Source organism: Gorilla gorilla, chromosome 4 (genome assembly GCF_029281585.2).
Source record: "Gorilla gorilla gorilla isolate KB3781 chromosome 4, NHGRI_mGorGor1-v2.1_pri, whole genome shotgun sequence".
NCBI lineage: Eukaryota > Metazoa > Chordata > Mammalia > Primates > Hominidae > Gorilla > Gorilla gorilla.
The window spans coordinates 15,339,225-15,361,807 of record NC_073228.2 but is presented as its reverse complement, the minus strand read 5'-3'; the positions used below and the strand labels follow the sequence as shown (position 1 = coordinate 15,361,807).

The window sequence follows — 22,583 nt, the reverse complement described above, 5'->3', positions numbered from 1 at the left end:
TTTCTTCTCTTTTCTTTCTTTCTTTTTTTTTTTTTTGAGATGGAGTCTCGCTCTGTCACCAGGCTGGAGTGCAGTGGCACGATCTGGGCTCACCGCAACCTCCGCCTTTTGGGTTCAAGCAATTCTCCTGCCTCAGCCTCCCGAGTAGCTGGGACTACAGGTGCACGCCACCACCCCCAGCTAATTTTTGTACTTTTAGTAGGGATGGGGTTTCACCATGTTGGCCAGAATGGTCTCGATCTCTTGACCTCGTAATCTGCCTGCCTTGGCCTCCCAAAGTGCTGCGATTACAGGCATAAGCCACAGCACCCGGGCTTCTTTTTATTTTTGAGATGGAGTTTCGCTCTGTCACCAGGCTAGAGTGCAGTGGCATGATCTCGGCTCAGTGCAACCTGTGCCTCCCAGGTTCAAGCAGTGCTCCTGCCTCAGCCTCCCAAGTAGCTGGAATTACAGGCGCCCACCACCACACCCAGCTAATTTTTGTATTTTTAGTAGAGACGGGGTTTCACCATTTGGCCAGGCTAGTCTCGAACTCCTGACCTCAGGTGATCCGCCCGCCTCGGCTTCCCAAAGTGTTGGCATTACAGGCGTGAGCCACCACACCCGGCCCAATCCAGCTGTTTCTGTACATCACTTCCCTTTTCTGTCTATAAGTACTGCCTACCCAGGTTGCTGGGTAGAGCTCTCTGAACCTTTACTGGTTCAGGGTGCTGCCTGATTCATTGTTTCTTTGCTCAAAAAACCTTCTAAATTTAATTTGTTTAAAGTCTTTCTTTTCTTTTTTTTTTCATTGTTTTTGTTTTTGTTTAATAGAGACCAGGGTCTTGTTATGTTGCCCAGGCTGGTCTTGAAATCCTGGCCTCTAGTGATCCTCCTGCCTCAGCCTCCCAAAGTCCTGGGATTACAGGCGTGAGCCACTGCGCCTGGCCTGCATTTCTTACTATGAGTCAAACTGAACATTTTTTTCACATGTCTAAGAATCATTTTTACATCTTTTTTGGGGAATTGCTGTTCACATTTTTTTTTTTTTTTGCGTATTTTTCTATTAGGTTTTTGGTCTATTTCCCTCAAAGTCCTTTACAATATATATATATATATATATATATATACACCATTTATCTGTGATATAGGTGGCAAATATTTTCTCCCACTTTTTAATTTGTCTTTTGACCTCATGGTGAGTCTCACCCTGTTACCAGGCTGGAATGCAGTGGCGTGATCTTGGCTCACTGCAACCTTGGCTTCCCGGGTTCAAGTAATTCTTCTGCCTCAGCTTCCTGAGTAGCTGGGACTACAGGCACACGCCACCACGCCCAGCTAAGTTTTGTATTTTTAGTAGAGATGGGGTTTCACCATGTTGGCCAGAATGGTCTCAATCTCTTGACCTCATGATCTGCCCACCTTGGCCTCCCAAAGTGCTGGGATTATAGGTGTGAGCCACCGCGCCTGGCCCATTTTATTAATTTTATTTAGTAAAATTTACCAGTCTGGTATTGCCTTTGGATTGTGAGTCCTAGTTAGAAATCTTTTTCTTACGTTCTGGTCAAAGAGCTACTCACCCATGAATTCTTAGAACTCTTGTCATTTCTTTCTTTCTTTTTTTTTTTTTTTTGAGACAGTCTTGCTCTATCGCCCAGGCTGGAGTGCAATGTCGCGATCTCTGCTCACTGCAACCTCTGCCTCCTGGGTTCAAGCGATTCTCCTGCCTCAGCCTCCAGAGTAGCTGGGATTACAGGCATGCGCCACCAGGCCTGGCTAATTTTTTGTATTTTTATTAGAGATAGCATTTCACCATATTGGCCAGGCTGGTCTCGAACTGCTGACCTTGTGATCCGCCTGCCTCGGCCTCTGTCATTTCATTTTTTTACATTTAGATCTCTGAACCATCTGGAATTGAATTGTTGATGGGAGTTACAGACCTAGTTTGACTTCTTTCTAAATGACCACCTGGCTGTCTGAGCACCATTAATCACAATGCTTGGGTCTATTTCTGGACCTTCTGTTCCATTCCACTGGTCTGTCTATTCCTGCTTCAGTACCACACTGTTTTAATTATAGAGACGTTATAGTATGTCTGAATATTTGGTAGACGTAGACCTCTCTCATAGCCTTTCTTTCGCAGGTATTCCTAGCTCTTCTTACATTTTTATCCTTCCATATGAATGTGTGTATCAGTTTAGGCTCTAGAAAAAATGTTTTGGCATTTTACTAGAATCGCATTAAGTTTATTAATTCACTTGAGGAGAACTGACATATATTTATGATATTGAGTCATCTTTTCCAAGAACAAAAGATGACTTGGCTTATTCGGGTCTACTTCTGTGTCTTTCAGGAGTGTTAATGTCTTCCTCATACAGACTTTGTTGCTCTTGTAAATGGGTTTTCTCTACATTATATCCTCTACTTGATTATCATTTATGTTTATGACAGTTACTGATGTCCGTATGCTAATCTTATGTCCTGCTAACTTACTATAATATGTAGCCTATTTATCACAGTTTTCCTCTTCTTTTCCAATCCTTATGCCTCTAATTGACCTATCTTTTCTAATTCTATTGGCTTATACTAGCAGAGTGATCTAACCCATCAGTATATTCCACTTTGGACTCGAGTTAACACTCGGTGAGGCTCAGTCGTTAAGTTTAGGTAGCCTGAGTTTAAATTTGAGGAGGCCAATATGGGGGTAAGGGGGCTCTCTGCCCGTGGCTACTCATTTTCTCTCCTGCTCTGACCTGATGTGGTGTCCACCCTGTCAACGTCGTTGTGACTAGAGCTTTGTGGGGGAAAAGCATTTATTGCTTTTTATTGCAGACTAAGGAGCCTGGGGTGCCGCGGAGGACAGGGCACCGCGAGCAGGGCGCCGAGCTGCCGCCACCTGCCGCCCGGAGCTGGCACTGCACCCTTTTAGTGCAAAGCAAATCCCTGTCCCATTGGTCCCCTCCTTCCCTAACCATGAAGTCTAAAGGGAAGCTCCCCTCTCTCCCTTCCACTCTCCTACCGAGGGTCCTTTATTCTATTTACTTATTTATTTGTTTATTTATTTATTATTTTTATTTTTGTTATTTTTTGAGACGGAGTCTTGCTCTGTCGCCCAGGCTGGAGTGCAGTGGTGTAATCTTGGCTCACTGCAACTCTGCCCCCCAGGTTCAAGTGATTCTCCTGTCTCAGCCTCCCAAGTAGCTGGGATTACCGGCGCCCGCCACCACTCCCGGCTTACTTTTGTATTTTTAGTAGAGACGGGGTTTCACCATGTTGGCCAGGCTGGTCTAGATCTCCTGTCCTCAAGTGATCTGCCTGCCTTGGCCTCGCAAAGTGCTGGGATTACAGGCCACTGTGCCTGGCCACTTTATTCTGTTTAGAATTGTTAGGGTTGTTCCAGGCTCCAGAGTCCAAATGCTGCAGATAGAGCTCAAAGGGTAAGGTGAACTGAAATGTCTTTGGCTTAGCTCAATTCTCGTCATGGGGGTTTGAGAAAGAAAGCAGGTTAATGGGGAGAATAGAAGAATGAAAGGGACCACGTGCAAAACTGGTCCCTATCCACGGAGTAACAACTAGTTGCATCTTCACTGTACAAAATTTATTTGCCTTTCCATGGACAACAATCATTTGTATTATTATCAGTTTTCTACAACACGTAGAGCTGTCAAATAGCTTAAAGACAAGGACAAGTATAGACCCTTCTAGAATCAGATAACTCCTAGAAAGTTCTTCTAGACAATCTGTAGTGAAGTTAAGTAATACCTTCAAGATTTCATAACTAAACTTGATCTGGAATTCAAACCAGATCTATATGTTTCTGTAAATCCAGGCTCTTTTTTCTGTATCAAGAAGCTTTTGGACTGGAAGAGTGTTTTTCAGCAGGAATTGTGGTATTGGCCACCCATCACCCCATTTAGTTAAAAATCCCTGGCCTCAGGACCTAGAGCAATGTACTGAAGAACTTCAGAACCTCAATTAGCCATTTGCCATCTTGAGAGAGTCTTGTCCACGGTTCAAGTGTTCCCTCGGAACTCCTGAAGGGCTTGGAGCTTGGTCCGAGCCCTGGGAAACGGCCAAGGAGTCTCAAGATTCCCACTGTATCCTGTGCCTTGGAGCAGGCAAGGAGACCATGGCAGCCCAGGCCCCGGTCAGTTCTTGGCTTTGGCAGTTCCAAGACCAGGACGCTGGTACAGCCGGATTATCCCTTCATCGTGTAGCTGCTTCCAGACTTCTCTCTCCAGCTTGAAGTCATGGTTTGTGTAAAAGATCAGCCGCTTCCATGATGTATCATAGTAGTGATCAGAAAAGCGCTCATGGCCTTCGGTGATGAAGCCATAAGCACTCACCTACATCACGGTTGGAGGAGAAACACGGCCTGTAGTTGCTGTTGCCCAGGCTTCTTCTCATGGCTAATTCTGTGTTGAGGGGTGGGGGTTCTTTTCCCTGGCTCCATCCCTAGGGGTCTGGGTGCAGGTCCCTGGATACGCACGCATAACTGCTTGCACCCATACTCATGCCCACCCTCCTTCCCACCAGACGTGTGCACCCAGCCCATGCATTGTCCTATGCTGAACAGGCCCAGGAAAAGCCCAGGAGCTGTTTCTCCAGGTATTTCTGCAGCTGCAGTGGAGCCTTACCTGGTCACAGAGCTGAAGGGCAGTGAGCAGCAGGAGGGCCCCGGTGGTGGGGCGGTATATCCTCCAGTGGGCACCATCCAGGGTCTTAGACCTCAGAAACCTGTGAAATGCCCCAAACCCCCAACTGTCAGGAGGCTGCAAGGATAACAGGGACCTGGGCTACGTGTCACGTGCTTTCTGCTCTAACCTGTTCTTCATGTATCGGAGAAAGTCTGGGTGCAGCAACAGGTACCTGTCCATGTGCAGGGCTTCCCGAAAAGCTTCCTGGGGTCTGTGCCTGTGGTTAGGAAGGGGTCATTCAGACTCAGCTCCCTTACCTGGTCTGGGGTGGGCCAAGTCAGGGTCATGAGCATGACTGGTATCCCATCTCCAGGTGATAGCTAAGGCTGTCCCCACCTGTCCAACACTTTAGAGCCACTCACGACATGGCTCAGCCTGGGATAAGGGGATGGCAGGAGGACAGTGGGTACCTGAACCAGAAAAGGTTTTTTGACATCACCGTCTGATTCATAAGCAGTGCTTCCAGCCACTCATAGTCCCGGGTGCCTTCCAGGAAGTGCAAGTAGCGGACGTCCTGAGGACCAAGGACAGGGAGTGGTCCAAAAGTACTGCCTTCAGGACCACCAGCTGGGGTGGCCCAGCTCTGACTCCGACTGCCCACTTGCTCTCCTCTGGACTGGTCTGACTGTCCTCCCCACTCCTGCCCTTATAGGAGGGGAGCCTGTACCAACCACAGACTCCATCCAGATGAAAGCCTCTCCTCTCCCTTCTCACCTCTTGTGCTCCCTCATCCAGAGTCTGGGTGTGGCCAGGCTCCTTCCTCTTTGCTCACCTTCCCGAGAGGCACGTTCTTGAAACCCCGATTGCCCAATATAAGGAGTGACTGGGTCAGGGAGAAGGCGGTAAAGCCGTAGAAGGATGTCCGAGTCCCCACATCCTGTTCGTAGCCTTTAATGAGAGCTCCGCTCAATCTGTGCAAAAAGACACAATCAGATGGGACAAGTGAGCAGAGGAGGGAGATTTGTGTAGGTGGATGGGGAAAGGAAGGAGAAATGGGGGAGGCAGCAGTTATGTGCGGAAATTCTCTGGAGAGCCCAGGAATTCCACCTTCCAGATGCAGGCGGGGAACATCCTATGGTTCTCTCAGAAGAGTCCATGTCTGCAGAAGAGGGGCAGGAGAGGGGCTGGAGGGGGGCTGGAGGGGGCAGGAGAGGGGCTGGAGAGGGAGCTTGGGTGGGGACAGCTTACCGGAACACGTAGTCATGACTGTCTATCTCCTGGCCCATGTGGGAGTTGTTCAGGATGCCCCCGTTGCCCACCACGGCACAGGTGATGCACCGGAGGCTCCCAGCAGGGAGACTGGCCAGGAGCAGCTGCTGCTGGGGCACTGGAGGGAAGCGTGTCACGACCTTCTGCACCACTGGAACAAGAGTGGGGGTGCTCCATTCAGAGCCCTGGGAGGGACAGGAGTCCGACCCATCATTCCTCCCAGGTCTGGCAAACCCCAGGGAAGAGGCAGACCAGAAAGCCAGCTGCCCTCTGCCCTCTGCCCCGGCCTACTGCGCACCCACACCTTCCCCTGGGTTAAGGACTCACAGGAGTAGTTGAGCTCCATGAAGCCAAAGGGTGGTGCAAAGTGTTCCAGGCGGTCCCACTCACTCTGGTTGAAGTGTCTGGAGTCCAGGAAGAGAGTGAGGTTGGGCAGAAAGAGTTTCTGGAGCCACAGCGACTTGGAGGCTTTGATCTTCACAGAGTCAGGGCAAGTCTATATACAGGAGGACGAAGTCAGGAAGGGAGAGACCCAGAAAGGCCATCGGCCAGGGGCTGCACCACTGCAGCAAGGGCTGGGGCTCGCAGTTTGGAAGGTGCGGCCTCTGCTACCTCTTCCATTCTGTTCTCAGGGTCTGCTTACCCTCCCCTTCCCATTGTCTGGGCTCATTGTGGTCCTGAGGGTTCTGGGAAATGGGTGTTCTCGGCCATCAAGGCAAATGCACCTAGGCCGGGCGCAGTGGCTCACGCCTGTAATCCTAGCTCTTTGGGAGGCCGAGGCGGGTGGATCACGAGGTCAGGAGATCGAGACCATCCTGGCTAACACGGTGAAACCCCGTCTCTACTAAAAATACAAAAAATTAGCCGGGCGTGGTGGCGGGCGCGTGTAATCCTAGCTACTCGGGAGGCTGAGGCAGGAGAATGGCGTGAACCCAGGAGGCAGAGCTTGCAGTGAGCCGAGATTGCGCCACTGCACTCCAGCCTGGATGACAGAGTGAGAGTCTGTCTCAAAAAAAAAAAAAAAATGCAAATGCACCTTTGTAAGTGTGAGAGGGGCCACATCCTGGGAATGTGGCATGTGTCCAGTGTGCTGTCAGGGCCATGCTTCCAGTCATATGTGTGTAAATGTGCGTATTTTGTGGGCCTTCTCCCTCCCTCCCTCCTTTCCTCCTTCCCTTCTTCCCTCCTTCCCTCCTTCCTTCCTTCCTTCCTTCCGTCTTTCCTTCCTTCCTTCCGACAGGGTCTCACTCTGTTGCCCAGGCTGGAGTGCAGTGGTGCCATCATAGCTCACTTTAACCTCAAGTGATCCTCCCGCCTCAGCCTCCTGAGTAGCTGGGACTACAGGCATATGCCACTATACCCAGCAACATACACATTTTGGATACTGCCCCTTTGCAAGGACAGGTGAGAAGGACCATGTGGGTGGGTGTGGTTCAGTCAGACTGTTTCCTTAGGGTTGGGAGAGAGCGAAGGCTGTGGAATTGACTTTGCAGGGAAGACAAGGCATTCCCGGAGGACAGAGCTGGGCGTGAGGTTGGGGTGTCCTTGTCTGTGAGTCCCTCCCCTGCAGCCCCCGCGAGAGGATGGGGATTCAGGGGCCAAGCCCCAGAGTAGATCACACTCTGTCACCCCAGATGGATGACCTCCAGGCCTCAGGAGCTCCAGGGCAGGCCCCATCTCACTCACCCCTCTTACGCTGTCCACACCAGGGGTCCGGAGCCTGCCTGCTCCTCCTCCCCCATTGTGGCCATCATTGGAAAGACAAGTGGGGCAGAGTCTTGTAGGGCTGAGCTCTGCCTCATAATGAGCTTGGGGCAGGACAAGACAAAGTCTAGAAGCAGAGCCCAGGAGGTGAGGAGAGGGTGGGCTGGGCTTCCTCTCAGGAGGGGCTTCAGAGCTGGGAGCCAGAGGGAAGGCGTGGTGGCAAAAACTCACCGTCTGAAGGCCTCCTATTTCGAAGCTGTATTTTTCCTCAAAATCCCACCGAGGCTCAGATTTGAAGTTGGCGGCCTTCAGTCTTTGGTTTCTCTGCGTCGTGGGGCTCTGGAAAGGGGCAGGGGGTGGGGTGGCCTGAGGTTTCTTCTCCTTAGGTGGGATGACTGCCGTGGTCACTCCTTTCTGTCTCATCCTTGTTGACACTGCTCCTGTGGGAACCAGCATTCTGTGCTGACTTTTGGGAATGAGCGTCTTGGCTGTGGTCGCCGCTTGGCCCTGGCGCTTCTCTGACACCGTCCTGGAGGCCGTCAGCTTCCTGGTCTGGCCCCCATTTCCTTGGGTTGTCTTTGTGTCCTGGCTCTTCCATGATTGTGCCTCTGTCCTGCCAGAGGCCATCCCTGCATCTTGCCCTCTGGGTGACAGTGTGTTCACCATGGTTTTCTCTTTTTCTGGGCTCTTCCATGCTGCCCTCTGTGCTGTGTGGGGCACCTTGTCCTGCTCCTCCAGCGGTGCCTGGTTGGCCTCCTTTCCTCTGTCTCTGGCGGTGTGGGCCTTGGGCTGGGTTTGTGTGTTGAGGGCATTGTTCTCTGGCGCTGGCTCTGCATAGATGGTTGTCCTCCTTGCTCTTGTGGGTACCTGGGACTTAGGCTTTGCCAGAGACTGTAGAGACCTTTCTTTAATGTTCTCTGTGCGTTGATGCCTAGGGACAGAGATAACCTTTGATGAAGGCTGAAGATTGTGGAAACAGGTCAGAAGCATAAGTAGTTTTTTTTGTTTTTGTTTTTGTTTTGAGACAGAATCTTGCTCTGTCACCCAGGCTGGAGTGCAGTGGTATGATTTCAGCTCACTGCAACCTCCATCTCCTGGGTTCAAGTCATTCTCCTGCCCCAGCCCCCTGAGTAGCTGAGATTACAGGCACCCGCCACCATGCCTGGCTAATTTTTGTATTTTTAGTAGAGATGGGGGTTTCACCATGCTGGCCAGGCTGGTCTTGAACTCATTTGGGAATGAGCGTCTGGCAGGAACTCCTGACCTGCCCAGTGATCCACCCGCCTCGGCCTCCCAAAGTGTTGGGATGACAGGTGTGAGCCACCGTGCCTGGCCAGAAAATAGATTCAAACAAAAGCAGAATAGAATTTGAGATATGTACATAGGACATACAGGAGAGCATCTCATCCGACAAACGTTTACTGAATGTCTATTCTGTGCAGTGTGCTGTGCAGGCACTGGGAATACAAATTTGAATAAGACACAGACCTTGGACCTATGTAATACACGATTATTGTTATTCGAGGCAGGAAACAAAGGTCTTTGATCACTGGAGAAAGGCAGGGCCAGCCAAGGCAATATGGGAAGCAGGCTGATTACCTATGCGAGCCCTTCCTCCATTAGGGCCTCCTAGCCTGAGCTGCAGCTGACCCTGGGTGGTATTTCCAGCCTTTCTCAGCCTCAAAGCAACACATTTATTCAGGGTTTCCAGTGGGGGCACTCTCTATTCTGACCTTGAAACTGAAGCCTAAACTTCCCAAGGGTGTTAGGAAAGGGCTGACAGCTGACAGTTCTTCCTCCTTACCACCCAGGGATCCTTCCTCCTTGAAACACTTTTTTTTTTTTTTTTTTTTGAGACGGAGTCTGGCTCTGTCACCCAAGCTGGAGTGCAGTGGCGCGATCTCGGCTCACTGCACCCTCCATCTCCCTGGTTCAAGCAATTCCCCTGCCTCAGCCTTCCGAGTAGCTGGGATTACAGCGCATGCCACCACGCCTGGCTATTTTTTTTTTTTGTATTTTTAGTAGAGATGGGGTTTCACCATGTTGGCCAGAATGGTCTTGATCTCTTGATCTCATGATCTGCCCACCTTGGCCTCCCAAGGTGCTGGGATTTTACAGGCGTGAGCCACCGCGCCCAACTTTTTTTTTTTTTTTTTCTTTAAGAGACAGGGTCTTGCTCTGTCGCCCAGGTTGGAGTGCAGTGGCACAATCATAGCTCACTACAGCCTCAAACTCCTGGGCTCAAGCAATCCTCTGGCCTCAGCCTCTCGAGTAGCTGGGACTACAGGCATGCACCACCATGCCCAGCTAATCTGTGTGTGTGTGTGTGTGTGTGTGCACGCATGCGCGAGCACTTGTGTGTGTTTAGAGACTGGGTCTCACTCTGTTACCCAGGCTGGTCTCAAATTCCTCACCTCAAGTGATCCTCCGGCCTTGGCCTCCCAGAGTGTTGGTATTAAAGGCGTGAGCCACCGCGTCTGGCCTAAACACACACATTTTTAACTGGACTTACATAGAAAATGCCTCTGCCTTTGTTATATGACTCAAAGAAGTAGCTTGGATGAGAGATATTTCTAACCAGAAAGGAGAGATGGGCCTCAGGACAGGGTTGGACTGAGATATGGAGCATCCCGAAAAGGCTAATGGGCTTCAAACCTTAATTCTTTCTGTATTTTTCATTTTCAACTAAGAAAAAGAAAAGGAAAAATTTATTATAAGAATAGAAAGTGTTTCAAGGAACCCAAGAGCAGGAAGTAGTTGAGCCTCTGGGGGGGCGTGGAACCAGGAATCGCTCTCTAAGGCTTTGTCTCTATCTCACCTCTCCCTCTGAATCAGCTTTCTTCTACTCTTTCTTTCTGTCTCTGCAGACAGGCCTCCTCTGCTCTCCAACCCACAGGCTGGTGGAAGATGGCCACCCCGTGACACCTGTGCTGGGGACTGTGGACTCTCTTTACTCCCAATTTTTCACTCTAGCAGGAGAAGACTGTGGCCCCCTTGGGGCCTATCTCCATCCCTTTCCAGGGGTCTCGGTCACATACTACATGACATTCTGGGGCCCACTCTGTGCATGGGAGGAGGACACTTTCAAGAGGAAGAGGGGGTTATTGGTTCATGAACTGGGAAGACACCCCCAAAATATCCATTCTGAAAGAATGCCACTCAACACAGAGTGAGAAACCTGAGTGAGTGAAGAACACATTCTTGATCAATTCATTCCACATTTGCCTAGTAGAAGGTCTGAGTGCTGTGCAGGTGGGTGTGAGGCTCACCACTCCCCTTGGTCTGACTACTCAGTGTAAGCTCCAAGCTCGCGTGGGCCATTCAGCAAAAACCAAGCTGTTCATCCGGTTTAACAAACAGCTCTTGTTACCCAGCAAAGCCTCTTGGTGGATTCACCCTGACCTCCACTTCCCAACCCCCAGCCTCAAGAAGCCTATGGAAACTTCCCTTCCAAACTCCGGCAGCCCTCGGCAGAGAGGAATTCTGCTGAATGACATTTTCCCTATCTCGCACATTTTCATGGAGGTAGCTGCCTGGCTGGCAGGCACCTTAACTTGGCCGTGGCGAGGAGAGATGATGAGGCAGGGGTGGTTTTTGACATCACACATTTCAGGCCACGTAGCATGGACAGCTGGCTGTCTGCTTAGTGGCCACACTGACCCTGAAGAGGTAACGCACTCCTCTCTGGAACCCTGTCTAGCAGCAGGAATGGCGCAGTGACTCCTGGAAGGCCTATTCAACCGCAAATCTACAATTGATTGATGACTCCTTTAGGTTTTGCAGGAAGTCACAGCAATAATCCAGGTAGTGACAAAATTATGTAATTAAGTTTCATTTAATTCCCTATAATTAAATACACCTGTGATTGCTAGGGCTGTGGGTGTTGAGATAGACATTTCCTTATTCTCAAGCATGGTATTTACTAAATGCTCAAATTGTATCCATATGCTGAGTGCCCCATATTCAACGCATTCGGCCCTGTGTGGTCCTGACCCTGTGAGCTGGGCTGGGGTGTGGGAAGGCTTTCTTCTATTAATGACTTCTAGTCCAGAGGCACAGGCAAATTAATCATGGGTCATACCAAAACAAAAAGCGACTTAACTGCATAATTCTGATCTACTAGGGAAGTAAAAATATAAAATGTTGCACTTTAATAAATGAATTTATTGGCTGGGTGAGGTGGCTCATGCCTGTAGAGCCAGCATTTTGGGAGGCCGAGGCGGGCAGATCACCTGAGGGCAGGAGTTCAAGACCAGCCTGGCCAACATGGCAAAACCCCGTCTCTACTAAAAATGCAAAAAAAATTAGTTGGGTGTGGTGGCATGCACCTGTAATCCCAGCTATTCCGGAGGCTGACGCACGAGAGTTGCTTGAACCTGGGCGGCAGAGGTTGCAGTGAGCTGAGATAGCACTACTGCACTCCAGCCTGGGTGATAGAGCAAGACTCTGTCTCAATTAAAAAATAATAATAATGGCCAGGCATGGTGGCTCACGCCTGTAATCCCAGCACTTTGGGAGGCCGAGGTGGGTGGATCACCTGAGGTCGGGAGTTCGAGACCAGCCTGACCAGCATGGAGAAACCCCGTCTCTACTAAAAATACAAAATTAGCCGGGCATGGTGGCGCATGCCTGTAATCCCAGCTACTCGGGAGGCTGAGGCAGGAGAATCGCTTGAACCTGGAATGCTGAGGTTGCGGTGAGCCGAGATCGTGCCATTGCACTTCAGCCTGGGCAACAAGAGCGAAACTCCATCTCAAATAATAATAATAATTAAAAATCAATCAATCAATTTATCATGAACAAGAATCGCACAATAACAGCAACAGGCGAATAGTTATCTGGCAACCTCCTCCCTCTCTGTATATATATATTTTCCTTTTTTTGAGACTGAGTCTCTGTTGTCTAGGCTGGTGGCACGTTCACAGCTCATTGCAGCCTCGACCTCCTGGCTCAAACGAGTCTCCTGCCTTGGCCTCCTGAGTAGCTGGGACTACAGGTGCATGCGCCCCCAGGCCCAGCTGCCTTCTATATTCTTTAGTGTACATCACCAAGGGGAACCTGGAAGTGAAGAAATGGCAAAAGGTTCAAAGTTCGTTTATGCTTGCAGCCATGAAACACCTATTGGCCAGAGAGCGGTATTTTCCAAGGATACAGTACGAGAGATAACACAGGAATGTTGAAGTTGACTAGGATATTGAAGAGGCTGAAACTGAATTTTGAAAAAATACCCCAATGAAAGGTCACTCACTGATAAAGCCAGTAGGAGTAGAAGATTATTTTATGGAGGAGGATAAGAAAAGAGCTGAAAAGACTCCTTTGATTCTCTAAATAATTTTGCACCTGGGCTCCCGCCTTCTATGGCGTGGAGAGCGAGCGGAAGTGGCTGCAGGTGAGTTGCGCCTGGTATGTGGTGAATGGCTGGTCACACAGATTCGCCTCTACTTACATCCTTAAGTCCTGGGCTCTTTCTCAGTCCCCACCATCAACTTTGCCCTTATTTTATCTCAGTCCCCCTGGCTGGGTGAGCTTTCCTCTTCCAGGTTTCATGTTTGGTTCCCACAGCTTTGATGCTGCTTCTCCTTGAAAGGAGGACAAACTAACCCTTCGCTCTGCTCCGTGTCCCTCTCCACTCCCTGCTGTGGAGCTCTCTACCTTGAACTGCTCCTGCCTCCTGTGCCCCAAGTTGTTAGCTGGGCCTGGAGTTCCCAAGACCCCCTTGGTGTCCACGAGGGCTATTCCAGCCTCCTTTTGGTATGTGATCAGTTCTTCGGGGTCTCCTGTCTTATGTGAGATAGAAACCAGCCATTCTGCTTTTCTTTTCCAACTCCAAAGTTGGCCAGGCGTGGTGCCTCACGCCTGTAATCCCAGCACTTTGGGAGGCCGGGGGTGGGGGGCGGGGGGCGGATCACCTGAGGTCAGGAGTTCGAGACCAGCCTGGCCAACATGGTGAAACCCCATCTCTATTAAAAATACAAAAATTATTGGGCATGGTGGTGCATGCCTGTAATCCCAGCTACTCGGGAGGCTGAGGCAGGAGAATCGCTTGAACTTGGGAGGCAGAGGTTGCAGTGAGCTGAGATCGTACCACTGCACTCCAGCCTGAGTGATACAGCAAGACTCTGTCTCAAAAAAACAAAAACAAAAAACAAACTCCAAAGTTTATCTTCCTTGGAAAATCCTGAAAGTCTTCTAAAAGCGAATGAATGCTTTATTTTTATGACTTTACTTTGATTTTAGATGTGTCTATTCGCTGCTTCCATGACTAAAAGCTGTATGATTGCCTTAATTATCTTTGTATGCTGGAAAAAAATGGCAGAAATCCATTTTCTCTTGTTGTTCTGAGTGTTCTTTTCTCAAATCAAAGCCTGTGTGGTGGTTTTCAGCCACCTCAATCTTAGTGGGGAGATTCTAGCGGGGATGTTATTATGTTCTGGGACTCGAGAGAAAACAGAAGGAAAATGAGTCAGTTGCTGCTCATCATACTTCAGTGGCTGGATACAGCTTCCAGAGCTCCCCCTGAACAGACAGGTCCCCAGCATTCTCAGAGATGCCCTTCGCCTAGCTGAATTCACTGTGGGCCAGAATGCCAGTCAGCTGGTTTGAAAGTTAGATGTCCTATGCCTGTAATCCCAGCACTTTGGGAGGCTGAAGCAGGCGGATCACTTGAGGTCAGGAATTCGAGACCAGCCTGGCCAACATGGCAAAACCCTGTCTCTACTAAAAATATAAACAGCCGGGTGTGGTGGTGCACGCCTGTAATCCCAGCTACTCGGGAGGCTGAGGCAGGAGAATTGCTTGAGCCTGGGAGGTGGAGGTTGCAGTGAGCAGAGATCGCATCACTGCACTCCAGTCTGGGCAGCAAAGAGAGACTCTGTCTCAAAACAACAACAACAACAACAAACCAACTAAATGAGACATCTTATGGAAAGTTCTACGAGAATTTGAAAACACAATGCAATGTTTATTCTGCAATATTCATTGAGTAGCCATGACATGACAGGCATTCAGAGGTATCTGCTAGAGATTAAAGATAAAAAAAGCAATGGTCACTGGTTTTAAGAGGCTCACAGTCTATAAGAGAAACAGACATGAGTATAAGCAGCTGCCTTAAAGTGTCATCGGTATGATATTAGTCATACGTGTGCGAGGCAGTGGTGACAGCCTAGGGAGGCAGTTCTGCTTGGGGGGATACTTTGGTATGTAGGGGTTACCTAAGCTGAGTCTTTTTCTCCTGAGTCTTCAGAAGTGAACTTTTATGAATTATTTTTATTTTTATAAGAGCAATGTGTGCTTATTACGGAAAAAGCAGAAACTGCCTTAAAACATGAAAGGATAGCAACCTCCTATTATCCCAGTCCCTTCAAAGAATCTACTGTTAGTACCTCAGGGCATGAACAGCTGGATCCCTTTTCTACGCCTGTCATGCTTTTGAATATAATTATATACTATTTTGAAATGTTATTTGTTTCCCTCTCCACCCCACCCCCATACCGCCAGCAGTTAAGATTTGGTTTCATGTTCAAGATGTAGTGAAACAGATCAATCTTGGAGAAGTTATGAGGAGGAAGGACTTTACTTACTTCTTACTACCATTGTCCTTCCCCTGGAAACATTTACTCTGGTGGGTGGTGGAAATGAGAGAAGGAGGGATCTGTGAGTTCCAAGGTCAGACGACCCTGCTTCCTGGCAGTGTTCCAAGGGTCTAACAAGACCCCTGAAAAAAAAAAGAATCCTGAGCCTAGGAAGACAGGACCACAGACAGTGTCAGAAAAGTCTCACACGGAGCTGAGATCACGCCACTGCACTCCAGCCTGGATGGCAGAGCAAGACTCCGTTTCAAAAAAAGAAAAGTCCTCCCGCCCGGCCAGCCGCCCTGTCCGGGAGGTGGGGGGCAGCCCCCGCCCTGCCGCCGCCCTGTCTGGGAGGTCGCGGGCGCCTCTGACTGGCCGCCCCATCTGGGAAGTGAGGAGCCCCTCTGCCTGGCCGCCACCCCATCTGGGAGGTGTACCCAACAGCTCGTTGAGAACGGGCCATGATGACGATGGCGGTTTTGTCGAATAGAAAAGGGGGAAATGTGGGGAAAAGAAAGAGAGATCAGATTGTTACTGTGTCTGTGTAAAAAGAAGTAGACATAGGAGACTCCATTTTGTTCTGTACTAAGAAAAATTCTTCTGCCTTGGGATGCTGTTAATCTATAACCTTACCCCCAACCCTGTGCTCTCTGAAACATGTGCTGTATCCACTCAGGGTTGAATGGATTAAGGGGGGTGCAAGATGTGCTTTGTTAAACAGATGCTTGAAGGCAGCATGCTCGTTAAGAGTCATCACCACTCCCTAATCTCAAGTACCCAGGGACACAAACACTGCGGAAGGCCGCAGGGTCCTCTGCCTAGGAAAACCAGAGACCTTTGTTCACATGTTTATCTGCTGACCTTCCCTCCACTATTGTCCTATGACCCTGCCAAATCCCCCTCTCCGAGAAACACCCAAGAATGATCAATAAATACTAAAAAAAAAAAAAAAAAAAGATTTCCATCACATCTTAAACCTAAAAGGTTTAGGATAAATAAAGATGTGAATAAAAAAAAAAAAAAGACATAGAACAGTCACCACAAGGGTCCCTCATGTTGCCCTTTTATAGCCACAGCCACTTTCTTCCTACACCACCTCCTCTTCAACCCCTAGAAACACCACTCATCTGTTCTGTATTTTTATAATTTTATCATTTTAAGAATGTTATTTGAATGCAATCACACAATTATGTAAGCTTTTGGTACTGGCTTTTTAAAAAAACAAAACAAAACAAAAAAACAAAAAAAGAAAAGTCTCTCACACATAAGCCAGGTGGACCTGAAAGAGCCAAGGGGCAGGAACAATGGCTGTTTCAGCAGCTACTCAATAGCTAAGGGTCAGCGTCCCACTCCCATGCCTTGGCACCGCATCAGATGTCCTGGAGCCCTTGATACCATCCTGCAGAGGAGCAAGAAGAGCTGAGATTAAGTTTTCCTGAAGCTTGGTGGATGGGAGTTCAGAATCAGAAATCAGGAGGTGATAGAAAATAAAGTTCTGTTCTTTTTGGACACAGAGTCTCACTCTGTCGTCCAGGCTAGAGTGCAGTGGCGTGATCTCGGCTCACTGGAAGCCAGTGCCCAGGTTCAAGCGATTCTTGTGCCTCAACCCCCTGAGTAGCTGGGATTACATGCATGCGCCACCGTGCCCGGCTAATTTTCATATTTTTAGTAGAGATGGAATTTTGCCATGCTGGCCAGGCTGGAGAAGATAAAGTGACAACAAGAAAATGACAAACAGAACCCATAGGTCTGTTTTTACAGCTCACTCTTTTTTTTTTTTTTTATGGAACGCTTTACGAATTTGCACGTCATCCTTGTGCAGGGGCCATGCTACACAGCTCACTCTTAATTACCATCTCTAAAGCTAAAACAAGCATAGATCTTCCAAAACATATTTATACCAGACTATGGAAGCCAAGCAGAGACATAGTCTTAGATGACATCTACACATCACTGAACAAATGATGCACGTGGGTGCGTCTTAAGATGATATGAGAGATGGCCCGATGGGTTTGAAATCATAGAATTGTCTTTTTTATTTTTTTTTGAGACAGAGTCTTGCTGTGTCACCCAGGCTGGAGTGCAGTAGAGCAATCTTAGCTCACTGCAATCTCTGCCTCCCGAGTTCAAGCGATTCTCCTGTGATAAAAGCGATAATACTCAGCCTCCCGAGTAGCTGGGATTACAGGCAACAGCCACCACGCCTGGCTAACTTTTGTATTTTTATTTATTGATTATTATTATTTTTTTGAGATGGAGTTTCACTCTTGCTGCCCAGGCTGGAGTACTGTGGCATGCTCTCGGCTCACAGCAAGCTCTGCCTCCCGGATTCAGGGAATTCTCCCTGCCTCAGCCTCCCAAGTAGCTGGAATTACAGGCACCGGACCATGCCCGGCTAATTTTTGTATTTTTTAGGAGAGACAGGGTTTCACCATGTTGGTCAGGCTGGTCTCGAACTCCTGACCTCAGGTGATCTGCCCACCTCGGTCTCCCAAAGTGCTGGGATTTAGGTGTGAGCCACCGTGCCTGGCCTCATAGAATCGTCTTGAAGTTCTTCTGCTACACTCCTCCCACCATCCTATTTGTTGCCAAGTCCAGCTGATCTGACTTCTTCTCAGTCCTTTCTTCCTGTTCAAACTGTCCTCTCTCACGGTCTCATTAATACTATCCTAAACCATTGCAATGGCCTCTAAACTCTCCCCTCTACAACCACGTTCCCCCGATCATCCATCCTGTAATCTATTGACAGAGTACTCTGCATAAAGCATGAATTTACTCAAGTTAACTCCCTTACTCTAAACTTTTTGAGAGCCATAAAGTTTAAACGTTTTGGCCTGTTTTTTAAGGTGACAAATTCATTCTTTCATCAACAAGCATTTATAAAGCACCTCCACTGGGTCCAGGCCCTGTTCATAGCACTGAGGAAACACAGACAAATAAGACAATGCCGGCCGGGTGCGGTGGCCCATGCCTGTAATCCCAGCACTTTGGGAGGCTGAGGCAGGTAGATCACTTGAGGCCAGGAGTTCAAGACCAGCCTGGCCAACATGGCGAAACCCTGTCTCCACTAAAAATGCAATAATTAGCCGAGCGTGGTGGTGTGTGTCTGTAGTCCCAGCTACTCTGGAGGCCGAGGCAGGCTAATCACTTGAACCTGGGAGGTGAGGTTGCAATGAGCCAAGATCACGCCCTGCACTCCAGCCTGGGCGACAGACCCAGACTCCATCTCGAAAAATAAATAAAGAAATTACATAATTCATGTAATCTCACAAATTCATATAATTACATGATACACACACACACACACACACACACACACCCCAGGTGTTCTACTTGGCTCTAAGCTCTTTTATTCCACCAAGCCAGCCAGGCCAGAGCTCAGACCTTGGCTGCTGGAGGTAGGGAGTGGGGGTGGGAGACGTGGGGGATGAGATGAGGGGGAGACTGGGGAAGCTGGAGAGAGGCGGGCAGTAAAAATCATAGGCACCGAGAAAACTCCTCCTCTTTTTTCAAGTCGTTAACTCCTCTGGTATGGTTACTTAAGTGAGCCCCTGTCTTGGAGGGTGGGGCTAGGGGGTCCCTGCCTGCCCTGAGGTTCATTCGGCTTCTGTCTGATGTTGGGGGCCCCTGCTGACTTGGTGGTCTCTGCGCATTAGTAAATGTGGTTTCTCTGGGGAAGGGTTCTCCTTTACACTGAGAATCCCCAGGAGGGTCCTTTCTAGGATCACGTCTCCCACTGCCCCCTGCAGCATTTAGTGTCCCCAAACACTGTTCTGGAGTGAGTGTCCCATTATTGCTCCGGCAGGTAACTGGGCAGTTGAGGGTTCTGGTCTCTGCCCTCCCACCGGGAAGTGCTGAACTTTCCTTCCACTGCCTTCTGGGCTGTGAAGACCTGGGAGGGAGGGGCAGGGTGGTTCTGTCTCTTCCCAGGTACATTACATCGTGGACAGTTCCAACAACTTCCTGCCTTCAGAAATCGCTAGACCAGAACCAGACACCGCTCTACTTAACATTTGCCCCTTAACTCCAGGGCATGTGGCATCTGCTGGGAAGGCCAGGCCCGGTCACTATGAGTGACTCTCAGGCAGCCCATTCCCACCCCAAAACATCGCCCCAGGAGGACTCTAACCCTCTGAGTTTCTCTCCTCCCCTGTCTTCTTATCTAAGCTAGCTTGTCTTGGGTTTTTGTCAGTTGCGATCAAGTGTTCCAACAAATACAGACCTATATTCACATCATACACAAAAGAAAATTTCTGATGGATTCTTATTAAACTTAAAGAACAAAAGTACAGAAATATTAGTAGAAAGTGTAAAAGAAAATGTATATAATGTTAGGGTTGGGAATGACCTTCCTAAAAATTGAACAAAGTCCGGTGACCACAAAGGAAAAGATGGACACATTTTATTGATGTAACAATTACTTCTGTATGACAAAAGATATCACAAACAGTGAAATAAAACCAAACAAATATCAGGCTGAAGAAGATATTTTGAAACAGGAATTAAAAGAAATTAAAGAATGTGTAAGCAAAAACTCAGATGTATGTAAAAAAAACCCAATTCCCCCTAAGAAACAAAAAGAGGTGGAATCCTTTAAAAATTAACTGCCTGCTTTTCCGTCTGTGGCCAGTGAGCCTTATCTCTCCCTTTCCAAGGCATTGTGAAGACCTTGTCTCTGCAGCTGTGCAGCTGCAAGGTCACTAGGCAGATAAACTCAAGTCGTAAAACATATTTTTCCTTGAAAAGTAAGAAATGATGTAATGCATGTCTCAGTTGAGTAACTGTCTTTGTTTCTTGCTTCTGTAATATGCTTCCCCCTGCACAGATCTCCCCCTGCCCCACAAAATGCTTAAAAGGTAACCTGACGCTTTGTTCGGGGCTGTTTTTTTGGATGTTAATGTGACTGGGCCGGTGCACCTTAATAATGATAATAAATCCTCCTCAACCCCTCGGTCTCTCTGATTCCTAAATTACCCCACTGCATTTAGAAGTACTGTAACATATATGATAAAAAGGTTAATATCTCTAATACACAAAAAGCTCCTACAAATATGAAAAAAATAATAAAAAGGAAGAAAAGATATGAACAGGTCATTCATAGAAAAGTACAAATGACTAAGAAAGTTAAGATTCTCAAATACATCAGTGATCTGAGAAATGCAAATTAAAAAGAGAAACACTTTCACCTATCAGATGATTAAGACTTCAAAACCCTAATGAAAGCCAGTGTGGTCCTGGGAGGTAAAGTAAACTTGCACCTGTCAGTGTAGTGTTCTGAGAGAACAATTCAATGGTGTCCACTGACATTTCATGTAAACATATGCATTGTCTTGGCAATTCCACTTCAAGAAATCTACCCGGAAATCACTTACGCAAGTGCTCAAAGGTATGTGAGAAACTTGATAAGGGGTTGGTTAAGTAAACGGTACCTACCCTGTGGAATGCTAAGCAACTGTTGAAGGAAGGGAGTAGACCTGTATGTCCCGACATGGAAAGATGTCCATGATATAGTGTGACTTACAAGGTCAACCTGTGGAACAATATGTAGCATAAGATACATATATATGTATATATACATATATATGAGATATATATATAAGCTCTCTTGTGCATATATATGTAAATCTATATGATATATATGTGTGTATATATCTATATCTATGTATACAATATATCTATATATACATATATCTCTCATGCTACATATTGACATATAGTATATCAATATATAGCATATATAGTATATATATCTCCATACTATATATAGGTATCTATATCTCCATCTATCTATCCATCTATCTGTCCATCTATCTGCCTATCTCTCTATCTCTCTCTCTCTCTATCTGCCTATCTATCTATCTATCTATCTATCTATCTATCTATCTATCATCTATCTATCGGGCTTGTATAGCATAAAGGTAATGAGCACAGGGTATGGCACCAAAATGCCTGGGTTTGAATCTTGGCCCTGCCGCATACTAGCAGGGTGACCTTGGGAGAATCACTTCAGTTCTGTGTATCTCAGTGTCCTCCTAATAATGAGAATTAGTGAGTTAACGTATATCAAGCACTTAGAATAGGGGCTAGCTCATAGTAAATACTATAGCAGTGTTAGCTACGTAATAATAGAATTCCGTGTACCCTCAAGTGTCAAGAGTGGTCACCTTGAAGAGTGGATAGAGGTGGAGGTATAATAGGGAGACCCTCACTTCCTGCTTCACCTTTCTGTATTTTTTTTAACTCTATGAGAACCTGCATTACTTTCAACGCTTAACAGTGAAATGAAATTATTGGCTGGGCGCAGTGGCTCACGTCTGTCATCCCAGCGCTTTGGGAGGCCGAGGTGGGTAGATCACTTGAGGTCGGGAGTTCAAGACCAGCCTGGCCAACATGGTGAAAACCTGTCTCTACTAAAAATACAAAAACTTAGCCAGGCCTGGTGGTATGCGCCTGTAGTCCCAGCTACTCAGGAAGCTGAGGCTTGAACCTGGGAGGTGGATGTTGCAGTGAGCTGAGATCATGCCACTGCACTCCAGCACTCTGGCAGCAGAGTGAGACTCCGTCTCAAAAAAAAAAAAAAAAAAAAAGGGCCTCTCACTGCTGGAGATGTGTGTATTTTCTAAGAAAAATGGTCTAGAAGGTATTTTTGAAGGATTAACTTGGCGTCCACAATTGAAACTGCCTCCCTAAGAGGGAGGCTCTCCATTTTACTGACAAACTTAGGGTGAATCCGGGTCTGAAACAAGTGGAACACACAGCATGGCTCTTTCGCTTCAGGACGTAGAGAATGCCATGTAAGAACTAACCCAGTGCCGCTGCCATTACTCACAGTCCCAGAGGGGAAAGCAGTCATGTCTTCTGTCTGCACTCTGCAGACCTAACCTATCAGTTCTCAAACTCCTGTACGTGTCCCACGATATCTGGACATGTCCATCCCATGGTGTCTTGGTTCCCCACTGCCACCCTTTCTGTTCCCTGCAAGTCTTCCCATTAGTCTTTCTTCCCAGTGGTTCTTGAGAACACTCCTGACCCCTGACACTCCCATGTGGACACACAGGTGGCTCAGACTTCCCCAGTCCTCCCTGGGCTATCATTTTTCTGTTTCCTCAAATGAATGAAATATGAGGAGTGGAAAGGACGAGAATCTTACCTGGAAGGCTTTGTTTGAGGCTCCTTAATAAAAGAGGGCAAGGCGAAGAGAAAGAAGACCAGGACAGCCAGAAGCAAGGACCACTGGACGCCTTGGCTCAGGTGCCTGCATCTCCACAGGCAGGACCTCATGGTGGTGGGTCGGGTTCTAGAGGAAGGTTCTGCATGTCCTGGGGCCTTGATGTAGGCAGCTGGGAGTCTCACCGCTCAGGTTTCCTGGCCGGGAAGTGCACACCCTTTGTCTTAACAATGAGCCACTCCAGCAAGTGCTGAG

General features: G+C 48.0%; 1 protein-coding gene and 1 long non-coding RNA gene across 2 annotated transcripts in view; one reads left to right on the top strand and one right to left on the bottom strand.

Annotated features, from left to right (window-relative positions):
* LOC134758488 (uncharacterized) overlaps positions 1 to 13,917 on the top strand; it is a 23,554-nt gene extending 9,637 nt beyond the window's left edge. The window contains exon 2 of the long non-coding RNA XR_010133712.1: positions 10,457 to 13,917. This is a non-coding gene — a long non-coding RNA (uncharacterized lncRNA). The remainder of the gene's footprint in view (positions 1 to 10,456) is intronic.
* Positions 3,556 to 22,583, bottom strand: ST6GALNAC1 (ST6 N-acetylgalactosaminide alpha-2,6-sialyltransferase 1). Its single transcript, XM_004040903.5, has 9 exons — positions 22,311 to 22,583; positions 7,821 to 8,520; positions 6,213 to 6,381; positions 5,865 to 6,036; positions 5,449 to 5,587; positions 5,087 to 5,190; positions 4,804 to 4,893; positions 4,617 to 4,716; positions 3,556 to 4,325 (listed from the first exon to the last, which is right to left on the bottom strand). Exons 1-9 carry the CDS (start codon positions 22,439 to 22,441, stop codon positions 4,128 to 4,130), a joined length of 1,803 nt encoding a protein of 600 aa, XP_004040951.5. The 5' UTR covers positions 22,442 to 22,583; the 3' UTR covers positions 3,556 to 4,127.